The sequence below is a fragment of the Rhopilema esculentum genome, unplaced genomic scaffold (assembly GCF_057945365.1).
Source record: "Rhopilema esculentum isolate cy_ngs unplaced genomic scaffold, ASM5794536v1 HiC_scaffold_37, whole genome shotgun sequence".
NCBI classification, from domain to species: Eukaryota; Metazoa; Cnidaria; class Scyphozoa; order Rhizostomeae; family Rhizostomatidae; genus Rhopilema; species Rhopilema esculentum.
The window spans coordinates 409,370-435,502 of NW_028300848.1; the positions used below are offsets into that span (position 1 = coordinate 409,370).

At 36.0% G+C, this 26,133-nt stretch overlaps 1 protein-coding gene across 2 annotated transcripts; it reads left to right on the forward strand.

Moving 5' to 3' along the window:
• The first annotated feature begins 3,967 nt into the window (after positions 1 to 3,967).
• LOC135684175 (uncharacterized) lies at positions 3,968 to 22,259 on the forward strand. 2 transcript variants are annotated; one of them, XM_065199609.2, is made up of 16 exons: positions 3,968 to 4,451; positions 6,814 to 6,913; positions 7,417 to 7,564; positions 8,494 to 8,557; positions 9,088 to 9,163; positions 9,682 to 9,776; positions 10,679 to 10,808; positions 11,815 to 11,856; positions 12,868 to 12,981; positions 13,576 to 13,659; positions 13,929 to 14,078; positions 14,984 to 15,490; positions 17,714 to 17,980; positions 18,582 to 18,794; positions 21,310 to 21,399; positions 21,981 to 22,259. In XM_065199609.2, the coding sequence occupies exons 1-16, from the start codon at positions 4,360 to 4,362 to the stop codon at positions 21,990 to 21,992; spliced, it is 2,184 nt and encodes a 727-aa protein (XP_065055681.2). In that variant the 5' UTR covers positions 3,968 to 4,359; the 3' UTR covers positions 21,993 to 22,259. The 2 variants fall into 2 exon arrangements, with proteins under 2 accessions (XP_065055681.2, XP_065055682.2); XM_065199610.2 differs by lacking the exon at positions 18,582 to 18,794 and having other exon boundaries at positions 3,978 to 4,451; positions 21,981 to 22,258.
• Positions 22,260 to 26,133: the final 3,874 nt, after the last annotated feature.

The window sequence follows — 26,133 nt, forward strand, 5'->3', positions numbered from 1 at the left end:
TTCACCTCAAGTCAAGACTCCATTGGTGCGTTTCTGTTTGAAAAATCTTGATCCACAAGTGGGTAGATATTTTCTTAACTCTTTCTTGATATCTTAATGGCAGTGGCGGATATTCAGGCTTTCATTTGGGGAGGGCACAGGCCTACGATTTTCCGACAAGATAATATCTTGGATCATGTCCAATTTTAAGGACACTGCACATTTTGATAAAATTGATGATTTTTTGACGGGACACTTTACTGACTACGCCATAACCAAATAGCAAGAAAAAGAATCCATTTATGATTTTTGATATCAAGATTGATATCTCATCTAAGACAATTAATGATACAAGAGGTCGAACAATTATACTTATGACAAGTCGTACGTTCATTTTCTGCATTTTATCTTGTTTTCGTCAGTGGGAAATACATTTGAAAATAACTTCTTTTAAACGTATTTAACGTATAACGTTGGAAATTTTGGCTAATCTTTACGGAATTGCAATTAAATATAATTTTAATTTTGTTTAAGTAGTTCTGGGTGTTGTATTTAGACTCTAGTTTTTGCTGCCTATTTTAGCAACCTGTTATTTTAGCAAAATATGGCAATCACGCCCCTTAAAATTCCCTTTCAGAACGATTTCTTGGAGAATTTTCGACACGTTAAACGGTTGTCAATTATCCGACGAAAGCCCGAATTTCCGACGACCTCGCTGATTGGGTGGGCCCGAGCCCCCCCCCCCGCCCCCAAACCCCCATAATTTCTGCCACTGCTTCATGCCCAAATAGATCGATATCCAGTTTCTATTTCATAAAGTTTTAATAAGGGTATCAATGTCATGCTGTAATCATAAGCATTTATCCGTGCAACGCATTCAGTTCTAAGTCTTAATTTTATATTACAAAGAAGATAACAAGATGTTCCAAAATTATATCTAATAGACTTTCACAATTCAACCTGAATTTCTTGGAGGAAGCCGTAAGGCAAAAAATTCTTCAAACGCTCAGTTTGGTTTCTTCGTTTAGAACTATTCGGGGGTATTTCACAATTAAAAAGAAATTAATGATAATTAAGCTCGCAAAAAGATGCGGGTCAAACCAGGCCAGTATCTGTCATAGGGACCACGCCACCGGAGGGGTTTGTGCAAAGAAAGTAGTTTTAAAGCTGCAGTAAAAGGGGAAAAGCGTTGACCCCCCACTTTTGCTAGCCTTGCCCCCCTCCCCAACTTTCAGATACGTGGCGCAGGCCCTGTGTCAGTTAATTGCGCGAAAAAAAATAGAAGGCTGTCAATAGAAAAGCGTTTTAATGAAGTGTGTCTTTAAATACCGCCTAAGTCTAACAGGTACTCAAAATATCTAGTATCTGGTATCATTAGTGAAAAGTAGCTTTAAGACTGATCTTGTTGAAAGAAAATATAGGTTCTGCGGCTACTTAATTAGCAGGAGATAACATGTAATACAATAAGATAAGATAAGATACTCTCGAAAAGAATAAAATACTGTTAATGAGCAAGGTTTCCATTCTCTGTTCTAACAAGAATAAAATTCACCAGCAATCCTTTTGGCATCGAGGAAAATACTATTTGGCATTAAAAATTAACCGCGAATGGTTGTGGAAGTTGACTAGACAACTACATAGAATGTTAGCTGTGACCAACTTTGCTATGAATAACGGTTTTTTTACTGGCTTTTGTAAATTTACCAATATTTCTATTGGCTGAAGATTACAGAAAAGAAAAGGTTAATGACCGAAGTTTAACTTGAACTAATCTACAAGTTGAGGCTTTCCGAATACATAGGATAATGTTATGAAAGTTGCTGTGTATCGGTCTCTGTCCTAAAGTGCTCGATGCTGTAAAGGCAGGCCGTCAAAGCAACTTGGAACAGTCCGTTTTTATGCATCGAAAGTATGATCGTATGCATGGTAGATTATGCCAGAACCTCGTTTTTCTTTAACAACATCGCAGAGATAAAAATTGAAAAGTAAGGTCTACTCACAAGGCGATAAGGCACTTTCTAAAAAATATCTATCAAATTTGTCGAGTAGATACATTTATTCAAGGTTATTTCATTCATTTATTAATTACCGGAACCTAATTCCCCCCCTCCCCCCCTCCCCCATTAAAGATGGCTGCGATCGTCACCTCTGAGCGAAAGGCTCACACACGTCGGTATAGTTTTTTGTTGTAGAAGAACAAATTTGATACTGTGCATTTACCCAAATCGAAATCACCTGCTTGGGATTATCTTAAACGCTCTTTCAATTTTGAAATCATCGCACGGCGAAAGTTGTTTTCGTTGACTGAAATATGTACGAAGAATTCTCAAACAGCATATTACTTTGTCAAAGGTTTCATTTATTATAGAAACATCGTTCTTGGGATGCAATGTCATGCCAAGATAATGACATGCCATGTCAATATACTTTCTTGAACCAATAAAATCGGTTTACTGTCCTCAACCACTCATTAAATCCTTTTAGCGATACAAACTACAACGATATAATCAATATTGATTATTCTTGCTCATATGCATGATGTTTCAACGTATGCAATCGGCACCATACCTCTGGAAAAGACAACCGCAAATGTTATCAAGTAGTGGCGCCCTTAAAAACTAATATTATTGTCTTGTACCTGACAAGATTGGCAGTTTTGTAATGCTCTTATTTTTTAACCTTGTCTGCCAATGATAGACTGACACACAAGTGAATACAGGGTCGCAAATAAAATAATTTCTCATAAGGGTGTCAGGGCAAGTTGGACCGACTCGCTTACGAAATTGACTGACTCTTCAAAGCCAATCCAAGCAGATAAACTAGATAAAAATGTGTCAAGAACATGTCAAGAACAAGAAAATGTGTCAAGATCAAGAGACCCTACGATATGGTAAAATGAGGGTTTTTTTCTCTTTGTAATTGTGGAGTTCATTTGCTATCGTGGAGGGGAATCAAATCCGCCAGATAAAATATTTACCTTTGTTTTGCTAAACCTGTACTCTGGGGCAACTAAACGAGCTCAAAACATACATACAACAGCACAGTGCGAACTGTACAAATGTTTTGCCTGGATAGCACACTACTGAAGGGGCACAAAGACGTACCCTGTAGTAAGACTTTGCTAGGGGGTATGGAGGCGTGCACCCCAAAAAAAGTTTGAATTTAAGGCGTCTTCTTTGTCTCAGTTTTCCTCCTAGAGACCCAATAACCAGGCAAGTCGGGCGTATCAAATTTTTTTGAACTTTAGGCGCCCTATGCAAGTTTTGTTCAGCTGGGGGATCTGGCGCCACTGGCCCCCCTGCTAGATAGATACTGCTTAGAAGAAAATATTCTCTCTGATCGATGGCAGATTTCAATTCACTTAAGAATCAATATGTCAGCTGACATATCCTTGGAGAAAAATAGTGAGAGGAAAAAAATCTTTTTCTTCGGTACTACAGCCAATCTACAAAGTGGCATAATCGAAGTTACATGACGTCTCTCGAATGGAAGAATCATTAATGGTGGTTTGGGTGAATGGTCCATGCGTTCTGCTCGTGCTTTGCGTTGGTTGGAATCCTGTTGGTGAAACTTTCCCAAGCCTCTAGTCAACTCAGAGGGCACAGACCGCAGGTCCACGCAGTTCCCTAAACCTAATTTGCAAATGAATTTTGTTTCTTGCTTAATGGTTGACTTCATGCTGTGTCAGTGTTTGCTCCATCTTGAGTATTTAAACTAGCGAATATTAGGTGCGAAACTTTCTTCTTTTGTAATTTTCGTCTTTTTTCCTAGATGTGGAGCCCTTTTTGGCTGGCGTAGCGCCCAAATCTGAGCATACGTAGTTAAAATCAAGTGGTCTCGATTTTGCGTCCGCTGTGAGTGCCAGAAAGTTGATAGGGTCTCAACTTTTTTGTGCGCTAGGCCACTTGACAACAGCACTTAACTACGCATGCTCAGATTTGGGCGCTACGCCCGCGCGCACAAAAAATGTCAAATGGAAATCGGCCTTTAGAGATGATGCTCTTGTAAAAAGATCTTTATTTCAGATCGATCGGTAATCTTTCGCAGATCTAGTTATGTGTTTGGATCCGGAATCGTTCTAGGCTAAAATTCTAACAACAATGCTAAAAGCCTGTGTTTGTTCTGTTGTAGCAACATGGTTGTGCGGACATTCAAAGAAGAGTTTGTAATAGCATTGACTGACCAATGCACGATGCAAATTCGGTTTTTGCTTGGAGCTCTCACCTGTCTTCGCAAATGAGATTCATGGTTTTCGTCCTCCTTTTGCTACTTATGTCTAGGGGCAGATGTTTTCCGCAGTCCAATGTCTTGTTTCTACAGAGACTTTATCGAAGATTGTTCAGATATCTTTCTCTCGTGAGGAGCATAGACTAGCACAAAATGAGGTCCATCATACATGCCACTTCCATCATTGGCTGCAGCATTTCTCTGCTGTTCTGTCTTCTTGCTGTGCTGGTTCTCGGCTGCTATAGGTAAAGATCAATAATTTCTTTAGTTTTTTTCATCGTTCCTCTTTTCAAATGAAATAGGTACTGATGAAAGCTGGTGGCAGCCAATAAACTGACGGTTGTTATCTTTCGTAACTGTTCAAATATTTTATTTTTTCCAGTGTCATCGCACTGACACACATCTTTAGACTTGCAAGAATTTTTACTATTTTGAAAGGACAAAATTGAAAAATTTGTGTTACTGAAAACAGCTATAACAAGTAAGCCCAGTACTAGAGTAGCCAAAACTTGATCAGTAAAGCCTCCCCTTTTATTTAAAAGATAAAAAACCGTCATATTGGACGAGATCAGGCAAGAGATATAAAGCGTATTTATATGTAAATCTGATGCAACGTCATTCAAGAAAGATAACGAGCGTCAATAATTTGATTTTGAGTTGTTAGATTTTCTTTTTGAAATAGCAAGAGAGCTAGCTTTTTAAAAGTGTAGACATACAAAGACTGATTCTGTATTTCCCTTGGCCATTGTTAAGCTCTAGTCTTTTATATAGCACCTGCGTTTTTCTCTTGAAAAAATTTCTTTGCAAAGTCGTCTACAAATCAGCTTCGACTTGAATTGGAGTGACCTTTCCTTGTATTTTTCCTTCCTCGAAACGTCTAAAGCGTTTCTAATTCGCCAGAATTCTGCTGTTTTAAAGACAGATTAAATCAGCTGTATCTTAGTTGAAGTACTATTAATTTTTGATTACCTTTCCCCCAAAAAAAGTGTGATAAGACACCGGAGTAGAAGCTGCTGCTAAGCCGATAATATTCAATATTTAATGCTTTTTTCATGGTAGAAAACAATTTTTGATAATTTCATAACTAAAAGTACTGATACATTCATCTTAACCATTACTTTTAATGTTAAAGAAGATTTTAAATTACCTTAAGCGAAAAATGCGTTATAAGCAGAACTTAGAATGATACTTTTCAGTACATCCTAGTTGGTCAAAACGATATTAAATGATATTAATGTCATCATTATTGATTGTATTTAATAATAATAATATTTGACCCGACAACGATTAAAGATAGCAACATAACTGTAAAAAAGAACCTGATAGATTCTAAAATACAAAGCCTTACATAAAACGATACAATAGCGGTAGATTATCACACACGAACAATATAAACTGGTTATTTTTGTAAATCAAAAAGACTAAAGAAACATAAAGAGCTCTTTCTTAAAAATTATTCTTTCGAATATTGAAAAATTTAAAAAGTTTCATTTAAAATATTTCTTTTGCCAGAGTTTGATTTCAAGCATCATGATAAGATAAAACATAATTTTCCTTTCATGATTTTTTATTAATTATATGATGATACATTTCAAGTCATCTTAAAATTTTTTATTTTGATTTTACTGCTACAATTTCGATGAAGAATTTTGATTTTCTAAATTTTTGTTTGGTGTAGCAATTTTCCGCTAGAATTCAAAATTTTTCTAGAATTCGTCCTGCAGAAAATATTCCAGTTAATCGATTTAGGTCTTAATCAAAGTTTAAAATAGGTGATTTAAAAAAAACTATTTCTAACAACGGGATAGAAAAAGGCAAAGGATTGCTCAATCTGGAATCGACCCTCGGATCATTCCTTGTTATTGATTCTCAAGCAGTACCTGCTAAAGTTTTATTTGATCTCGTGTGATGCGCTCTTAGGAGTCGTTCCATTTATGCTTCCTTTACTAGCGCTATCAACAGTGATTTCACAATAATATACCAGGTGTTGAGAAAATGACTACAAAAGTTTCAGGATAAATTGTATCAAACGTTGGTATTCTAGCAGAAGTTATTACATTGTTGTATTGCAATTTTGATAAAAAAGGCTTTCTGGTGTGCTATGGTATCGCTTAAAAAGCTAACAACAATTTAATATTAGTTCGGGTGACCACATTAAGATTGTATCTTGATGACTTAATCAGAAGACTTTTAATGACTATTCAATTACAGGTCACTACTGCATTAGCGTTTGACATGAGCAAATAGCATTGATATTGTATATTCAATAACCTAGAATTTTTTTCCAATTATGTAACAGCTTCTTTTTACAAGTATTTCAACATTTATACAAGAGATTTGTTGCTACGCAGCTACTTATTATACGCAGCTTCATTCTCCCCGTTGCCTTTAATTCTAACACGTTTTGCATGTTCTTACAAATCAAGACTCGGACAAAATCAAGATTGAAATGATTCATTTGTTCTCCAGCTTAGTTTACTACCCAGTCTCATTTCAAGCCATGCATTAAAACCATACCTTTGATATATGGTTTCAAACATATTTTAAGAACTATTAGGGCTGCAACTATGATTTTGTGTAAATGATTATGACGCATGTCTTTTGCAGGGAGAAGACACGCTTGTTACTTATAAAACAACAACAGTCCATTACCCTTGTTTTCATCAACATTGTTATGCTGACTGGCTTTCAAGGCCTTACGAGTCAGGTAAAAAAACCAGCTAGAGTGTTCAATAATTTGTCTGACGTCTAACTATAAAATCAAATAAATATTTAGGAGTCATTTTCAGGGTCATATGTTAAATGTACCTCCTTGGAGTTTCCTATCCCGGCTTCACTTTGGAGCCCAGTTTCTTGTTATCTTTGCAGCACGACAATGCTTGAAGCCAATACGTACTTGATCGCTTTTGCAAAGTACATTCATTTCTGTTTGAATGTGATTTACCGATCTACTAAGGTGAATCTGACCACTTCTGACTTTCGAACTCGCCTCACACCACCAGTTCTTATCCAGAACCCCTTAATGACACTTTAGTAGCTATCGTACGTGTGAACAGGGTTATAAATGAGTCAGATATCGTGTAAAGAACAGTAACTTAACTTTCTTATGATATTTGGTCAGTGGATTCGATGTGTAATCTCTCCGGTATGGTATCACATGTCTCCAGTATTCATCAACGAGCAATTATTACTGTTTTATTCTATTTACAGGAGCTGTGCCAAGCTGCAACAACGCTGTTGCATTACTTTGTACTGGCTTGTTTCTCGTGGCTTACTGCAGACCAATACTTCATTTTTAAATCTGTTGTCAAAATGAAGCCTTATGTCAACTTCATGAAGCTCTTCGTGGCAGCGTGGGGTATGTTTTCAATTCAAGAATAACTGCAGAACCCGAGTGAAAAGGATAAAACTCACATGTTCTCTATGTATATTTCAAATAGCATTTATTACCTGTATGCTAAAAATTGTTTTTCATAAAACCTGGATGCTGCAGTACATTAGATTTTCTTTGTCATCCCAACATAATTTACATTTGGGAGGGGGGCCTGGCTGCCTATACCAACAATGTCTGTTATGAAAGAACAAGATCAGAGTTTGACGGTAGGTGTAGGGCTACAGATTCCAAGCCCTACCCCGGTTCAAAATCCCCTTGTTTCACCATTCCAATTCCGAAATCCGTTATCTAAAAGAGGGCTCACGCTGCTTCTTCCATCCTCGCTTCCAAGCTCCCATGATGCAGATGTCCACGGTTCAATTGTTTAGACTTTTACTAAGTAACTTCTAACTATGTAAAATTTATAAATAAAATATTTACCCAGGCATCTTAAGCTTTTGTTATATTCCAAAAAATACCTTACAATACCTAACTATTCAAATACAATACCTATCTAACATACTTCTAGATACTGTTACTTCTTTGCCAGCTTATCCTTTCTGTACATTGAGACGAAGCAAAACAAACAATAGAGATTACTCAAGTTCCTGAAGAATTCCTTTGACGACTTCATTTGATGATGAAAGTTCAATGGAAAAAAGCACATCTCTTTTAAAAAACCTCTATCTATTTAGCATTATGTGCAATTTAGCATTAGTATTAAGTTACATCAAAGTTGCATGGTCTTGTTTTTTCTCAATGCATTAATAAACCAAAAATGCTCTATTTGCCCCTTTTTATAAAAACCACATTTATAACTTTTTCAGAGGGATATCTTCCAATTCACAAGCTTCCGCTTGCCCATCTTCCTTCATCAACCAACCATTAAACGCTGAACACTTTCATCATTTCAGGATTTCCAGTACCATTTGTTATTGTACAGCTGCTGATTGGGTTTCTTCTTGATCAAGATATTGGGTAAGCATCTTATGTTACGCTGCATTGAACTTTTAATTGTACATAAACTGTAATTCAATTGCATATAGATTGTACACAAGCATGGTATGTAGACTTTAAATTAAAGTGGTTAGAAAAGATAAAGGAGTTATGCTGAAAAAACTCTTCTACCGCAGAAATTCAAAGAAAAAAGCATGAAAGTTTCATTATCTTGTGCTAAAGAAAAACAAATATCATTGTTTCTTTATCAATAATGTTGAATATAACTAACAATTCATCTTTTGTTCTATTAATTTGTGAGCAACCCATGTATATTTCCAGTAACAACAAGCCATCATCGGTATGATCAACAACTGTTAAAAACCCCCGTGTATAACACTGATATTCGGGTCTATTGATACGGTTTTATCGCTAAAGAATCAATTCATTAATAGTATGGTATTCGAATTAACAGTACTAGTGCAAAAAATAAATGGCAAATTTCAAGTGAAGCGCGAACTCTATGTACTAATTGGAATGCTTTTTGCCGATCAACAGTACTTCTTTCATAGGTCTGTTCTCTACAGTTGCTGGGGCTCTGACTTTGTTGCTTTGACACTCTTGATACCCGCTGGAGGTCTGTCAGTGGTATGTTTTAAGACTATTCGTTTATAAGAATCGAGGCAGAACTTCATAATGACGTCATCATTTGATTATCAGATAATAGTTTTTTGTTTATAATCTAACAGAAATTCAATACAGCTAAATTCAAAGTATATGTCACTAAGTAATAATAAGCATAATGTTTAAAAGCACTCTATGAAAACTAAAGGACTTTCTGATTGCCATGACATGCTTACCATCTTATCATTATCATTAAGGTATCTGAAAAAACCTTATCATTATGTTTGCAGATAAATTTTGGACAACAATTATAAAATTTAAAAAGTATCTAAGATGGAATAGAGTTAATTAAGGTCCACCAGCTAAGATAGGGTTAAATTTTTCAAGTGGGTTACGATTGTTAGAATAATTTGAAGAATGGCATTTCACACAAAAGGTTTAAGTATTACTTTAGGCTAAAATATCAATTGATTGGTACGATTTTTTATTAGCATATGCAATTGATAATTCAGTTTTTGATGAGTTAAAATTTTTAATTTTAGGCGTCTATGACAATGCTGTCAATAACAGTCAAATCAGTTATCAAAAGACCGGCTCCAACGACCTACACTCGACGGAAAACAGACCAGGCAATCAAGTAAGTTATGCAAATCTAACCCCAACAAGTTGTTGGGTCATCGCTGTCCGTTACATTATTCTTGGAAATATTTTTATAGGCATTGAAAGTAAAAACTAAAAAAATAAATGTGTGAATAAAATTGTACAATCCAAAATGGAAAAATGAGATAAAAGGAGATAAGGAGTAGTCACTACCATCTGGTTACAGCCTCAAACTCAGATGGGGGGGGGGGGGGGGGGGTGGTTGTGTGTGCCTCTTGTATGTTTTGAGCAAATAGCTTGTAAATGGGCAGAAAATGATAAAAAAGCAACTCATCAGCCAGAAACTCACGAGGGACATTTCGGGGCTTTAATTCGGTATGCCCGTTTCTCGTGGGCGCTCCTCGCAATCCTGCGTCCAGGATCACGGTTGCAAAATAAATATATAGCTTTCTCATTGATCTCACACTAATCTGAACAGACACTTTATATCTTCATAGCCTTTCATGTCAAATTTTAATTTTAATTTATTTAGTAATTCAAAACTTCGTATTTTAAAGACTTCTCTGTTCCCCTTGAAAAATCAAGAATATGTTTTGCGCACTTCAAAAAATATTTATTTGCAATGTATACAAAACCCTATGTTGGCTTCCATTATTCACAAATACACTGTATGCATGTCTTCTACTCTTTTTGAAAATGAAAAATTTCTTGTAAAAATGTCTGGTTAGGAAGGTGCGGAGTCGATGGAGGATATTAATGGGTACTATTTCTGTTGAGGAAGTAAACAAAAGTATGAGGAGTCAGATTCATACGTAAATTAAGTTTTGACTTATGAGTATTTCAATACTAAGCATAACGTTTTCCAATTTTTTATGATCATAAATTTTATACCTTTAGTGCATTGAATTTTTCAAAAGCATGATTCTTGTAATTCTTCAGGTATGGTATCAAAACAAGCAGTGTGATGATCTTCATCACAAGTATTGTTTGGGTGTTTGCGCATCTGCTTTTCTGGTACCCTGACCATCTCGACTTCCAGCTGATCTTTGCCCTCAGCAGTGGACTACAGGTTATCTCGAAAAAGCCAAGGCTACTTAGATAATTGTTTTTATTGTTGTTGTCATTGCAATTGTTGACTTTGATATGTTTTTTATTGTTATTGCCTATTCAAATGTGCGTTCAAATTTAATGAAAGTACTTTCCAATTAATTTCCAGTGTATTTTGCCTTTGCTATCCTTTATCTAAATTATAAACCCGTTGTACATCATCATCATCTTTTGATTACAAAGGAAACTATAGTAGTGGCTATTAAGAAGTAGTGGCTTTAAGGGCAACAGTTAGACAGTTCAACTTTATGCAGAAAGGTGCATTTTCAAAACAGATGTAATGAAAGGTTAAGAATAGTTTTGGAAAAAGCAAACATTTGAGTAAACTAAAGCTTTTCGTCTGACACTCTTCAGAGTTTAAAACGTTAGAACATAGATCGAACTCTACGCTAGGAAATGTATACACCCAGTTTGGATCTAAATAGGCCAATCAGAAAACACGAGCACATGACTGTTGAGGTTGCCCAGTCAGTGCTGCTTGCCTATAGAGAATATTACCAATGGAGTCCTAATGTGAAAACGAACTCCTTTTGTCTACACAATAGCGGCTTTTTCGTGCTAATGTAGATAGATTCCAAAAATGCCTATTTTGATCCAAAACTGGGTATATATATTTCCTAGCGTAGAATTTTCGATCTACGTTCTACGTTCTGAACTCTAAAGAGTGTCAGACGAAAAGCTTTAGTTAACTCAAATGTTTGCTTTTTTCAAAGCCATTTTCAAGTTTTGTACCACCAAAAGATTGCTAAGAATAGTTTTTGAATCCTGCATCACAGTACCTTTTTAGTATTAATTTGATTTGACTAATTTGATTTGACTAATTTAATACTAAATTGACTTAATTTAATATATTTTTTCAAGAGCTTCGTTCTCGCTTCGTACTTAAGACATTTTTATCTACTTTTTTTGAATTGCTTATGGATGAAACTCTTGAAAATATAGCTGCAATAAAACTGTATTTTCCACAGGGTCTCTTCAACTTCTTCTTTAACTGTGTTTTTGCTCTTGAGGTGAGTTGTTATTTAAAGTAATGTTTTATGATTTTTCAGAAATTGCAAAATTAATGCAGTTCATGCAAGCCAAACAATGGCCGAAAGATAGCAAAAATATCAAATTTGCATATATGTTTAGAAAACCGGTTATATAATAGATGAAAATAATGTCTGATGAACAGCAACTTTACCTTTAGATAAACATTAGAATTCGATGAATGATTGCTTTTAGATCAAGATTTTAAACAGTTCTAGAAGCTCTGATTTTGTCAATATCGGTTTTTTCTTCAAATTTCTAAAGTGATGAATTTTTCATTTCATATGAAATTCTATTTTCCATAATTTCTATTTTCCATATTTTACAGTACCAAGTCAAATGCATTTTTACTGAGCTCAAGAGGAATCTAGATTTATAAATTAAAATTTTACGTGAATAGACATTTTCACGCTCATGATCCAGGTTTATTGTGCATTAAGAAGAATTTCAAGCACTTGACAAATGTAATTAGAAAGATTGAAATGTCAAAAATGAAAATTCAAATGTTTATGTAACAGTTTGTGGCTTTTCCAGGAAATCTCTTTTTTTCAGGAAGAATAAAAGAACTTGATCAATTAAAGGCACTATGTCCCGTTGTATTTTCCCAGCCAGTTAAATTTCTCGGTGGTCTTCCCTGGGTACCAGAGCCGCAAAGATTTAACGGCAGCAAAAAATAATGAGAGCTGCGGAGGCGAAGGAGAATTTGCCTCCGCAGCTCTCTTTATTTTTTGCTGCCGTTAAATCTTTGCGGCTCTGGTACCCAGGGTATCATTGGTCGGACTACACAGTAGACCTGTTATTACGTATCCAACCGGTAACGCACAGTTAATTCTCAATGTTTTCTCGATCTTAAACGCGCCGCTGAGCCTACAGTTAACTCTGCATCGTTGAATAACTGGACATAGTGCCTTTAAGACATTCTATAGCTATTCATAAAGCTATTCATAAATTATGGATAGCTATTCATAAAGCAAGAAATCTTATTTTTACAGCTTGATATATACGTCAGCGACAAATTGTTCAGTGAAACAGATGACGTTGATGAGTTCACACGAAACACAGGATCTGTCAAACTTTCCTCTATCAATCGACAGGATATTCAAAATGTAATTTAATATAATTTTATATTTAAAATACAATTGTAGATAACAGCCTGTGTGTTGTGCTGCTGTTTGGTGGCTGCTACAAGAAAAGATAATCGACAGATAAAGCAAGTTATCAATTAACTATTGGCCAATCAATAAGCGTGATACTACTCAGACCCTCACTGATTGGCCAATTGATGATTGACAGGTGACTTAAGCCACTGTAGTGCCTGAAGAATGTCTACAAGTTAAGAAATCTCTCCAAGATTAGGAAACAGGACAGAATGTTTTTAACAAGAACCAATTTGTTCATGTTAGTTTCATTTCAAGGCCTAAGTTTGTCTTCTATTGTTAGCAGCAATAACAAAGCATTTGTTTTCTCAAATGACAGTTGTTTTGTTAAGATATAGAGTTGTGTCATCAAAGCGGTGTCCTGCTCCTTCCAACAAACTCATAACCTTTGATCTGTAGTTGACGACCCTAGCCACATAGTCATCAACAATTTCAATATATATTAGAGCTCAGGTGCATTGCTAAAAACTGATTTTACTATTGGCATTAGATGGCTTTTATAATGAAATATAAGTGCCAACCTATTATCTATTCTCTTTGTAGATGGAATCCTTAAGAAGGCCGCAAAAGAGGAAAAGGAACGGGCCTTTTTTCAAAGAAGATCACGACCTCCCACCAATGATTGAAGTAAGATTTAAATACAGCTTTCATAGAGAGGTTTTCAATATGCATATTAACTTATGGAACTGCCCCTTTTCTAGCGTTGTGAAAAATGCTTTCTGCGCAACCTGAATAAAACAGATTAGACAAGCTGTAAATTCCGTAGCTCTAATATTATCGCATATTTCATTTTTCCAAGAAAAAGGATATGACTTTCAAGAAGAATAGAGTTTGGCATTTTCGCCCTCTTTGCTACTCTTTTTGAAATTATGCGGCTTTCTCTTGATACGTTCCAGGAAGAGCCTCTGAGCTTCCATAAAGGCAAAACAACACCAACCATATCGAGAAGACTCAGCGATCCACTACCTTGGTTTCCAGCTGCAACAAGCAGCACCAATCAAGTTTTATTTGGTGGAAAATTGTCAGCTGGCAAATCAAGAAAAGAGGCATGCAACATATGTTTTGCTGCTAAGCCTTGTAAAAACAAATTCCATGTAAATTTTTGAAGATAATGCTACTATATAAGCAGTTGCCACAAGAGCAATTAAATCTCCCACAAAACAATGAAAAACTCGGACTTCAATTCGATTTGAACTTTAAGAATCTCAAGCACCTTAAAACCTAAGGTTGCTATGTTCTTTCCATTGATTCTAAGTTCATCCCTACATGCCATAATACCTCAGCTGCTTTTCTTCCTTCTACATGATTCATAATTTGGGTGTTAATGTCGGTTACAACATTAAGTTTTACAAAACAGTTATCCGAATGAAACGAAAACGTCCTCTGTTGTCTTACTTTAGACAAAGCAAATATCGCACAGTTTGATGGTTCAAAAGCTGATGTTATAAATTTTAAAAAACTATCAACAGTTTGATTGCTCAAAATAAAACCATGTAATAAAATAGAAGAAAGTGATAATTGCTGAAATTTTGACAACTGGTAAAATTTATTGCTTACATGTTTGTGTCTATCCAGATCTCATTTTGTCTTTGATAGGGTTACTATAGGCTTTGTCCTGATTTTCTTTGGTTATTCAAAATGACATTTGGATGTCTAAAATGAAATTCAACACGAATGTCAGTAGGCCATTATTATATGATGGTCATTTTGTAATAAAACTAGTCGACTTTCTTGATAGGCCTAAAGCCTGGCTTAGCATTGTAGAAAGACAAGAGACGGTAATTTCTAGACAGCCTGACTGTTAGCATTTTTTTACTTCTTGAAGCATTACTGAAGTTTCTCCTCAATCTTTTTTTGCTTTTTTGTGGCTTTACGTCACACTATCATATCAAGGATTCTGTGCTCATTAACAACAACAAACTTTAAATTCAGATATTAATTTATTGTTTAGAGAATTGATTCTCAGTGCAATGGAGGTGGGGACGAAGAAGAAGGATCTGGAGGTATTCTTGATGACGACGCATCTAATCCTCTGCCATTTTTGAGGCCAACACAGGCTGCGCAGCGCATTGAGCGAGCGAAGGAGAACGCCAAGCTGGCAAACTCTCTACTGCTTCCAGCTGAGTCCTTCTCTGCCAACAAATCTGAGAAGCAACAAGATGAGCCCCGACGTAGCTGTAGTCTTCCCTCTTGTTCCATGCCGACGCCAAAAAGATATGTTACCGCAACGGACGCACCGGGCTACGGTCACGGTACTGGAATGTGCTCAGAATGGCGCCATGAACGCACAGTTCAGCCGGTTGGTGACGCATCTAAGTCTTCCGATATCGAGGAAAGCTATTCTCATGGGCTGTTTGCTAGTGGTCAAAATGGCAACTCAATGAAGATTATGGCACCTGGATTTAAGCTGAACGGACAGTCGAGAGTATCGGTACCAACTATGAGGAGCAGTATGGAGGTAGACAAGAGCAAAAGATTTTATTATAACAGAGAACACATTCAGTAACTAAGGCCTTGTTTACAGGTCGTATTTCTGCCGCGTCGAATTAAATTAAATTAAATTCGACAATAATATTGCAAAATGTGGCAGCAGACTTAAGCCTTGGGCAAACGTTTCGATTTTTCGCTCGATCTTTCTCTCGAAATCTGATCTCAAATTCGAGCGAAGTCGAACATGTATGGCCAAACAATTCGATTTTTCACTCGACTTTTCACTCAGGCCAACAAAATGAAGACAATGAAACGCAAAGTGGCTGCTGTTCTTATTGTACATGCAAATGTCCTTTTACATTCTCTTGGCGAATTCTAGCGTCATAAGATCGTGTTTGTTCATTGCAGGAACCGCCATTAAATATTTCAGTTCGTTTTGAGCAAATTACTGTTTTCAGGCATACTTTTGTTTCGTTTGATTAATTCCATTCTTAAAATGGAATTCATCACTCCCCTTGGCCTCGAGGCCCCAGGGTAGTATCCTTCACTGCCTTCTTTTGGCTGTCCGGCTCTTGAATATATCAACACTTTTAAAAATAACTAAGCATTAGAGATGATAACTGCGCACGCGCTCATTCCACTCATTTGACGGCCAGACGATTCGATTTTTATTCGACAACACCTTTTTCACTCGACTTTTTTGATAAAGATCAAACTTCACTCGACATCACTCAACGCCATTTGACTCGCTCGACAAGGTGGCCAAACGACTCGATTTTTCATTCGATTTCTTTTTGAGTAAAAAATCGAGTGAAAAATCGAGTCGCTTGGCCGGGGCTCTAAAGATTATATTTAATTATGTCGCGTCCAATTTGTCAAGAGAATCTAAAATGAATCTTGACTGAAGGTGTCGTATAGTCGCGTTTTTTGTGATGTTAACTTGAAATAGAAAAGTTTTGGAAAGTTTTAGAATAACCACTATCATATAGCTCGTAATGAAACCTTTTTTTAGATTTGAAAAGTACCCGAAATAAGATGGGGGAGACAAATAAATGAAACATGGATTAATAAAGAACATTAACGTTGAAATATCAACAGAAGAACTATCAACAAAAAATAAAAATTTAAACAATTTTGGACAGTTTAGATATAACTTTGTAACATCTGATCTTAACTTTTTCGGAAATTATGTGCTTTAACAAAAATATGAAAAACCTTCAAACTGGGCTTGTCAAAATGAGTTTAGATAGAATTTATAATTGCGTCGATATTTTCTCTTTCTTAGTAGAAAAGGATTATCCAAACGATCAAAAGTTTTCTTGATGATACTTTTTAAGAACAAATCTGCCCATACTTTATTTCTCCTATCCTCAAAAAAGTTCTTTCCAGCTGTTTCTTTTCCTTCAACAGGTGATTTCTCTCTTTTTGTAATGTTTCTGAGAAAGTTTTCGTTAACAAATAGACCTTGTGTGCCAGGTTTAGGCAATGGAAAAAATTACACTCCGTCAATTTGTGCTAGCACCAAGTTGTTCTGGAGTAGGTTTCTCGATCTATTTGCTAAGCCAAGCTGTTACTCGTTGTAAAATTTAGACAAAGACCGATTTCTTTGATCTAATTCCCATATTCAATTTTATGTACGTCTTCTATGGTAAAGACATAGCAACCAAGGTAAAGCTAAGGGCAAATTTAAGAGAATACTAGGCAAAGTTACTTACAGAATCATATACTACATTTGTTTCCACTTTTTGCCTAAAATGTTTCTTTAGCTCTGCAGAAAAGTGGGGGGCCATGGCCCCCCCGGCAACCCCCCCCCCCGGTTTCGCCAGCCCTGGCAGAAAATAGCAGTTGTGTATGCAAGGTTTGCGAACTTCTCGACACAGGAGATTTGAAGTACTGGTGGTCGGAGCCATTTTCTGCAACTGGCAGTCTTTTTACGCATGACTAAATTTATGTAAGCTGCTGCTAATATCCAGAACATACCTTTAATCGATTAAATTCTACGCGGTAGAAAGCAGGCAGAAGTAGTAGTATTTGGAGAAAGGATTTCAAAGAAGAGAAAAACAACGCAATTTGGCCCGATGTTCAAAGAAATCTTGGCAGGCATTGTAGATCAATGGACAAACTCAATGCCGGCTTGTAAGATCAAACTATCTTTTGTAATAAAAGGTGCAGATATCTATTTCTAAAAAGGCCTTTTTAGCTCAATGTAACAGTACTGAAACATAATATTTTAAACACATATCATTTCCAGAGGGACCAACACAAGCACAGCCTTCCTACAAATGAAATAGATAGGACATCAACCATTGAAGATGAACTATTGAAAGATGACGAGGTGCGGTCACTACAAAGCTTTCCAAATGGAAACAGTATTCCGAAAAGTGAATTCCCAAAAGACAGAGAGAAGGTTCCAGCAATGGCAGTGATGCAAGTCCAGCCATATTCTTCTGGGGTAGAAGGCCAACAACAGGAAGAGATAAGACGCAGTAACAGTGAACCGCAATGCATTACACCAGAGGTTGGTATGACAAAATGACGTAATAAAGATAAAATTCGGATTGATTCTTTAGTCAACCCGAATCACCAATCTAATTATGAACTGGTTTTCATTTTCTAACAGATTTAACTTGCTAATTCGGTAGCTTGATTGTCTGCTCATCTAAGTTCTTATAAAAGACGACTTACAAATTAGGCACTGTGAACGCTGAAGGTTGTTTTGGTTCATTAGCAGTAATGACAAACCAATATATATAAAATTCCATGTAAACAAAGTTTTAAACAATCCGTATTATCTTTGTGAAGATTTTTTAACAATCAAAAATTCAGTTAGTATAAACGTTCATGTGTATCAGATAAACAGCATCGAAAAAGGTACCAAAAACGTTTGCCAAAATCTCTCCACTTAGCTGTCAGTTTTCTAGATTCAAACACAAAACCTTAAATGACTTATGAGATTGCATATCCTTAGAATATATGGTTATTGATAGAGAACTTTGCACTCTTTAGAAAATCAATAGCCATTACATTGACTTTTAATTAATCTATAAACATGCTGCTTAATTTCTCCTGTAATCAGAACGTTTGTAAGCTGTAAATGTATCTTCTTGCTTGGTAAGCAGGTTCACTCCAATGGAGCTAATTCGATTTCGAAGGAAAAGAGCACTAGCCACGCAACATCAAGTCGAGGCTTCACGCATCGTTCAAGTTCGCATGAATTAGAAAAGAGCTGGACTGCGAAGGAGGGCAGAATTGGTGCGCAATTGCCTTTATCGCCTAAAACAAAGCGCAAAGCAAGAACCTCCGTACCAAGTTTGAAGTTCGCTCTAAATGAGGTTTGAAGAACTCGAAAATTTCAATAACAAATAAGGCAATTTGGACTTCTAGCTTCAATCTAATCACGTTTAAAAAATAATGATCATAAAGTTTATAACTATTAAAGCTACAAGGACACTATCGTTGCAATACCATAATGTGCTAAGTCTTTTGGACACAGCAGTGGCCGAGTTCGTGTGGGGGGGGGGGGGGGAATGAGGGGACTCAGCTTCCCTCCAATCGTTTTCTTGTCAGAAAAGTTTGTTCTTTCGTCGTTTATTTGGTAAACTTTTTAGGTGCAAAAAGCCCCTCCAAGGTGTTTTTCTGTCGGAGAATCGTGGGCCTGGGCCCCCCAAATAAAAACCCTAGTTTCCGTCCCTGTGGATCAGTTCATTGACCCACCTCAAATCTATTTCAATCTACTTATTGGCCTTTTAGCCATCTACTAGATTTGCAAACAGATTAAGTGTTTTTTAACAACCTCTTGAACCTTATCCTTTTGTTTGTCGTTTTGTTCAAATATTTGAATGTCATAGAGAGAATCTATTGAGAAAGAATCTATGACTTTTTTAACCATTTAGATGGCGATAATGTGCTGCCCTTATGTTTTACTTGAAACGCGCTTCTGCATTCAAAATCTCCAGTAAATAGCCCCAAACCAAATCCCCAATGAAGTTAGTTTTTAAGTGGTTTTGGAGCGTAAGAGAGACAGCTTTGTTCCCAGGCCAGAAAGCATGAATTTTAAAATAACATGCATCAGCAAAAACTCTTAAAATTTTCTCAAAGTTTGCTTTAAGTGTGACAAAATGAAATCTGGGAATACTTTATCTACAATTTTTCCTCTCGAATGGGATCTTATGAAAACATGGGACAGCAAAAATTTTGACATATGCTGTAGAACCTTATTTATACAGCAAAAATACAAAGGAAAAGTAGAAAGGTAGTTTTTGTATAAGTAGAGACGCCACGAATAGATGCCACTCTTTAGAAGTGGAGAAATTTGATTAAAATTAAAAAGCTTCTATAGGGTACAACAAATAAATGTACTGTAACAATAGTCATTCCATTATAGAAATAGCTAGGTATGTAGTTGATATAATAAAATGTCATACCACTTAAGTAGTAGGAGGGTATTCAAATATGCTGTATTTGATTTTCTAAAATAGAAAGAACAACAGTTTTTAAGCTGAGCAAACAAGAAAATAGTGAATGAAACGAAGATACTTTCCTCGAAAACAATATAGAGAGCCTAAAAAGATGTTGGTACCTAAAATAAGAATGACTAATTCGCTGCATAGAAATAAATTCAAAACGAGATATAAAAGGGCGGTTGAATTTCTCTCAATTGTGTAATCCAGTTGAAAAATACTACATTGCAAATATTGAAATAGACAATATAAACATACAAAATTGCTTAATCTAATTGTCTAGGACAACCGAAAAGAACTCATAGAGAGTTATAAAGCCAAATATCCCATACTCGGTCAGCAGTGTATTTTAGTTTTCAAATTATACTTCACATTATAATGCGCACTTGACAGAAACTGTAAGAGTGTTAAGAGCCTATTGCAGGTTCGCAGCTGCCTCTAAAGACAGAATACCATTTTGTTTACCAGTTTCCACTGTGTACAAAATAATTTGTAAACTTCAGGTTAAAGCAGTCTGTCCCCTATTGTGATCAACTTCATTTTCACGGAGTGAAATTCACGCCCCGTTGAGCTTGTTTGACAATTAAACGATTTAAACCAATCAGAGACAACTTTGATTCCAGAGACTTTGAATCAAATGGCTGTGTTCCCGTTGTAGTAAAGCTGTGGCTAGAAACATTTGGTTCCCTGTTAGGTTTCTGCGGCAGCAATGTCAACAGTGAAAGCAAATGTTTCCACTATCATCATTCAATTTCAGTAATTAAATCTTCTTGCCATTCCCGATAGCTTTTGCTAGCAGTTTCAAATGCCGTCCACTACCGCAGCTAGGCCAGCCAAAGCAAGTATCGTAATTCGTTAAGGCGGGAAGACCTATTGTTTATACCAGCCAATCATTGAGGGGACAGACTGCCATTAATTATTGACTCTGCTTGGTTTTAGTATCTTAAGTATATGACTTTTTTACAAGCTTTGGTAGACAATGAAAGTCTATACACATTGCTTGTTATGAATCATTGACACATTACAGATATTGACATGCCAAACAGCGTGTTAGGCTTTATATTGAGAAAAACAGGTATGGAAAAAGCCAGAGATATCAAAAGAAGGGAAAAGCATTAAATTTTATACCCAATGCTTCAAAATTTTAAACCAAATCAGTGTCAATCTAAATTTCAAAAGAAATCAAGTGTTTGTTCGGACTAAAAATTTGAATTTTTGAATACCTTTTGGTAACACGTGTCATTCCTGCAAAGAAATTAGTTAGATTAACATCTCAAGGTTCGGAGAATCTTGTGAACGGCCAAATTAGTTCTGTTTCTGTCACCATATCAATACTTGTACCCTATTTCTAGCTATCTTGATATTTTTTTTTCTGATCCTTTTTCAGCTTGAATCGCTCTTTAGCAATCAAGATCTTATTTCGGCAGCTGATCGACGAGTGAGTGCACAAAGCGAAAATCAATCGGTAAATGCACAGGTCAGTGTTACTGCAACGACTCTGATAGGCCTAAGTATGTGTAGATGTGGAGTTCATACGTAATCATCATTCCACCAGATCAAACCAAATGATAGATTTTCATTTAGGCCCTCGTATTGAGATACCAACCGAAATAAAAACCCTAAATATATTTATTGAAGCTGCTAGTCAGTGATTGTCGAGGTTAGTTTTAACGCGATGTCATCAAAAAAATCAATTTTAACAACTTCGGAATTCAGACTATTTAACCTTAGAGAGCATCGGAAACACTTTAGGTGTGCAAAATTAGCTCAACGTACCATAAAATGACTGACAAATGGATACATGTGCACAGGTTCTTTTGTCATCCAAATCACTGTCTCTGTTTATTAGACTTTAGGGCTTTACTGGTTTATAATTGTGGTTTGAACTAAATTTTTTATGACGTCATACTTAATAACTCTACTGCAGCAGCCTTGTAAGGTCGTATTGTTCATGGGTCCAGGCCATCGTATGTACTTTTAAGTCGATCAGTTGAGACCAGCTGATTTAGTCCCAATAAGGTTTTTGAATTTACAAACATTATTTTCCTTTTGTTTCAGCCAGGAGATTGAAGCTGATGCAAGGATGCAGAAATGTTAAAGGGACATGATACCATTTTAGCAAAATATAATTATAATCACCATAGAGAATATAATTAACGCAGTAGAATGAGGTACGAAATTTTGAAAGCTGCGGAAAAAATAAATACATCTGCAGTTTTGCTTATTCATAGTGAATGAAATATTGTCTTGCTAGTCAATTTATTCTAGCATTAAACAGAGCTGGAAATATCCTAACACTTTGAGCGTATAACTATATGGGTATTTGATGCATTACTAAAATTTCTCAATATTAAAATCTGAATCGTTTTTTTGCTGTCAATGACTTGAAAGTTTCAAATGTGTTTAATTCAATCTACTTTGTGTAAATGCCATCATTGGTTGTGACGTCTCAAGACACAGCAACACATAACATGGCCATTTTATCTTATAAGCAACAATTTGGACTCAAGAATCTCAACCAAAAACGGGAGAAAAGTAGTTACACTGCTTGTTTAAAGCTCAAAGCAAAAAGAAGGTACTAAAAGTTTGAATGGAAAGCCACTGTTGAGTCTGACATATCGAACTACGCATAGAAAATTCGGCCAGGTTGACTGCTAGCCAATGACACCTCGCTTAAACGGGTAGAATTTCAAGTCCGAGCTGAAATTTTTGTACAATGGATCCTCAAGATATAAATAATCAAGAGGAAAGTAGCACAACAATATTTGCGACGTAAGGATAAAAATTATCGACGAATGAAAATCCTCTCGGAAAATAATAATAAAATGTAACCACCCCCTCCCTTACAAATATAAAATACACAATTAATTTTTCATTAAGAAACTTTGTTTAAAGGCCCATTTCCACTTCATTCGCAATTCGCATTTCGCACGCAATTTCCGATTTGCGAAATCAAACAGATGTTTTTTTAAATTTTTCATTTTAAAATTTTTTACCCATGGTACAAATTCAATCTAAATACTGCTTCACAATTGGCCCTGCAAAAACTACTTACAAAATTGAAAAGTTATATACTATAAAATTTTCAATAAAAAGAGCAGAATATGGCTAAGTCAAAGATGTACAAATTTACAACAATACACCTCAATATATATAAAAAAGGTTTAATTTTCCTTGAGTTTGGACTTGAAGGCAATGATTGAAGAAGCCTTGTTTGTGTTCAAATCGAGACTGTTCTAGAGACTGGCCTCAGGACACGCAAGGGATTTCTGGCCATTGCCAGTTCTCAACATGGGTATTGCAAGGTTTGCTTTATATATATATATAAACATATATAAATATATATACAAATATATATATATATTTATACTTATATTTATATATTTGTATGGATTTCATTCTATGTCTGTGCACCACAATAGAAAAAAACTCCTTTTAGAGAGTTCTAGGTTTTGCCTTGGGATGTCTATGTGAAGGCAATTTCTTGTTGAATAGTTAGAAATTTGGGATCTAGTGACAAGTCTTCCTTCCAAATTGTCGGGACAGAGACCATTTATTATTTTGTAGATCATAACTGCCATGTCAAATTTTATCAAATTTGAGACCGAAAGCCAATTGCAGCTCCACCCGTCCTTTAATCTTGAGCCTTCTATTAGCGTGCGCGCTCTGTTTTGTAAACGCTGAAGATGATCGAGCTTTGTGTTTGACAATTTGCCCCATAGTTCATTACAGTATCTCAAATGGCTCTCGAGCAGCGCCATGTAGACCTGATCCAGTTTTGTTTGCGGGAGTATGTTTTTTAGTTTCCACAGGGACGAGAGAGCATTTTTATTTTACCTTTAAGGTTTTTATATTGCTCATTCCATGTCAGGTTTTCGTCGGCCGTGATTCCAAGGTATTTGTCCTTTAAAGCTCGTTTGATTGGCTCTCCATTTACATTTACTTCCAGTGGACCAAGCATACGGTTGGTTTGTCGTTTATGACCAATAACGATATATTCTGTTTTATCCGTATTCAAATTAAGCTTATTCTGACGCAACCATTCTGCAATATTTTCGATCTCAGCTTTTAGATCATTACGGAGATCGTAGATATCTTCGGCAGAACAGGTGACACTGGTATCGTCTGCATACATGTTTTAGGTGCATTCTTTGAGGCACTGCTCAAAATCATTGACATACAGGATGAAGAGGAGCGGCCCCAAGCACGATCCCTGGGGGATACCGCAGTGAACAGTTTTTAAGCTAGATCCATGGCCATTTATTTGACAGTATTGTCTTCTGCCGGTTAAACACGATGTGAACCACCGAAGAAATGTCCCTTCCACTCCGTATTTGGTTAGTTTCGATAGAAGAATCCCGTGGACCGTCATATCAAGCGTCTTTTTAAGGTCGAGAAATACGCTTACATTAATCTGAGCTTGCCAATATTAGATAACCATGAATCTGTTATATTTGATAGTGACGTCAGGGTGGTATGCATCCTTAAAAATGCATGTTGACTTTTAGCGAATTTCGTTTGCTCTTTCATGTAAGTCGAGACTTGATCGTACCCGAATTTTTTCAACAACCTCGAGAATACAGATAGCACGGATATAAGCCTATAATTACCCATGTCACTTTGAGAACAAGACTTCAAAAATAGAGGTTACCCTTGCTATTTTCCATGTATCTGGTAAAATACCCATTTGAATGAAGAGTTTAATATAGCAGCTAGTGGCTTGCATAAAATTTAGAGTTTCACAATTCTCTTGGATGTACCTCGGATAATCTCACGAATAAGAGATTTGTGAAACCATAGAACCTGTTTCTTTATTTATCAGCTTTTGTGCAGATAGCCAACCAAGTCTCTGGAGCAAAGGGGCTGCAGATGCATCAAAATGGGCTATTTGTTACTATTCTGGCAGCTTTATTCTGTGCTTTTGAAGCATGTCTAGCTTTTTTATAATCATTTAATATCATCTGTTTATTTAAAGTAGGCGTATAAAAATAGCTACAAAATAGAAGATAATTCAAGCCTAACACAAAGTAAAATTGATTAAAAAAATGAAAAAAATGAAAATACATATATATCTAACGTGAGAAATAATTAAGTATAAATACATATATACATATTTTGCAATGTTTTTTCAGCACTTTTTGGCATTTAAAATTCAATACGTTTATCCGTTCAAGAACCCAACCTGAGCCACGAGAGGTCTACACAGTCTACAGTTGCATTCCTCTCCTTTCCCAGATTTTATTACTCATTGTTCATGCTAGATTTAAAGCTTTGAAGCACCACAAGAGCCCCAGACGGAGCAACTGTGGCTCTATAATGCTTTTATTTAAATTTATCAAAGTGCCAGTTTGAACAAAATTTTTCGCGCATACTTAAGTAGACCAATTGATCTGGAGATCTTCTTTGCGAATCCCATACACACTTCATTCGATAAAATGCGACGCGAACCCAGTTTGAGAAAACTGCTTTTGCTAATTTAACCAATGAGATCACATACTTCAAATCTGCATATTGGCTTCCGTTTTTGTCAATTGTTGTGAAAATTGAAGGAGTTGGTGTTGAAATTCCATGGTGATAAATTATTCTAGTAGCTCATTCGCTTTGGGATTAATGATTTAAACCCTTTTCATTTGCTTTCCGCGTTCTTGCTACCTTTTGTGCAATTTTGTTAATCACAAATGACGGTTTCCACTCTCAACTTTTGTCACCATTTTGCTATTATATTTTTGAGTTTTATGGTAACAGTCACCAATTCATTTAATCTAATAATAGAATAACAATACAATACAATTGCTCAAACCATAGTCATGCTCAAACAGATACCTGATAAATTGACTGTGATGGTGTTTCTGATTGAATAGCTTTCATCCGGGACTTTCGTTCGTATGAGACCGTTCGCAAATAATCAAACCTTGCGCACAGGTCAAATCGCATTGCGAACGTTCGCATGCGAAGTTCAAACAAATGACCGCATGCGATTTGCGAATAGCGTGCGAATGAAGTGAAAATGGGCCTTGAAACAGGAAAATGTTTCGTTCTAAAATGGCCGAATCGTCAGTTTGCCAGATTTTACGAGCTTCATCATACCTGTTTATTAAATATAATTTGAAAAAGGTATCATTTTACTTGACTGTTTTCAATAGGTTTTTGATAAGAAATACGCAAAAAAATTGGTGTTATCAAATAACCTGCTGTTATTAGTTTGACCATG

Bases quoted from the DNA above. Each gene is read 5' to 3' on its own strand.
- LOC135684175 (XM_065199609.2), top strand. From the start codon at position 4,360: ATGAGGTCCATCATACATGCCACTTCCATCATTGGCTGCAGCATTTCT. The intron at 9,164-9,681 runs GTATGTTTTAAG...TTTTAATTTTAG, and splicing joins CCGCTGGAGGTCTGTCAGTG to GCGTCTATGACAATGCTGTC. The intron at 9,777-10,678 runs GTAAGTTATGCA...GTAATTCTTCAG, and splicing joins AAAACAGACCAGGCAATCAA to GTATGGTATCAAAACAAGCA.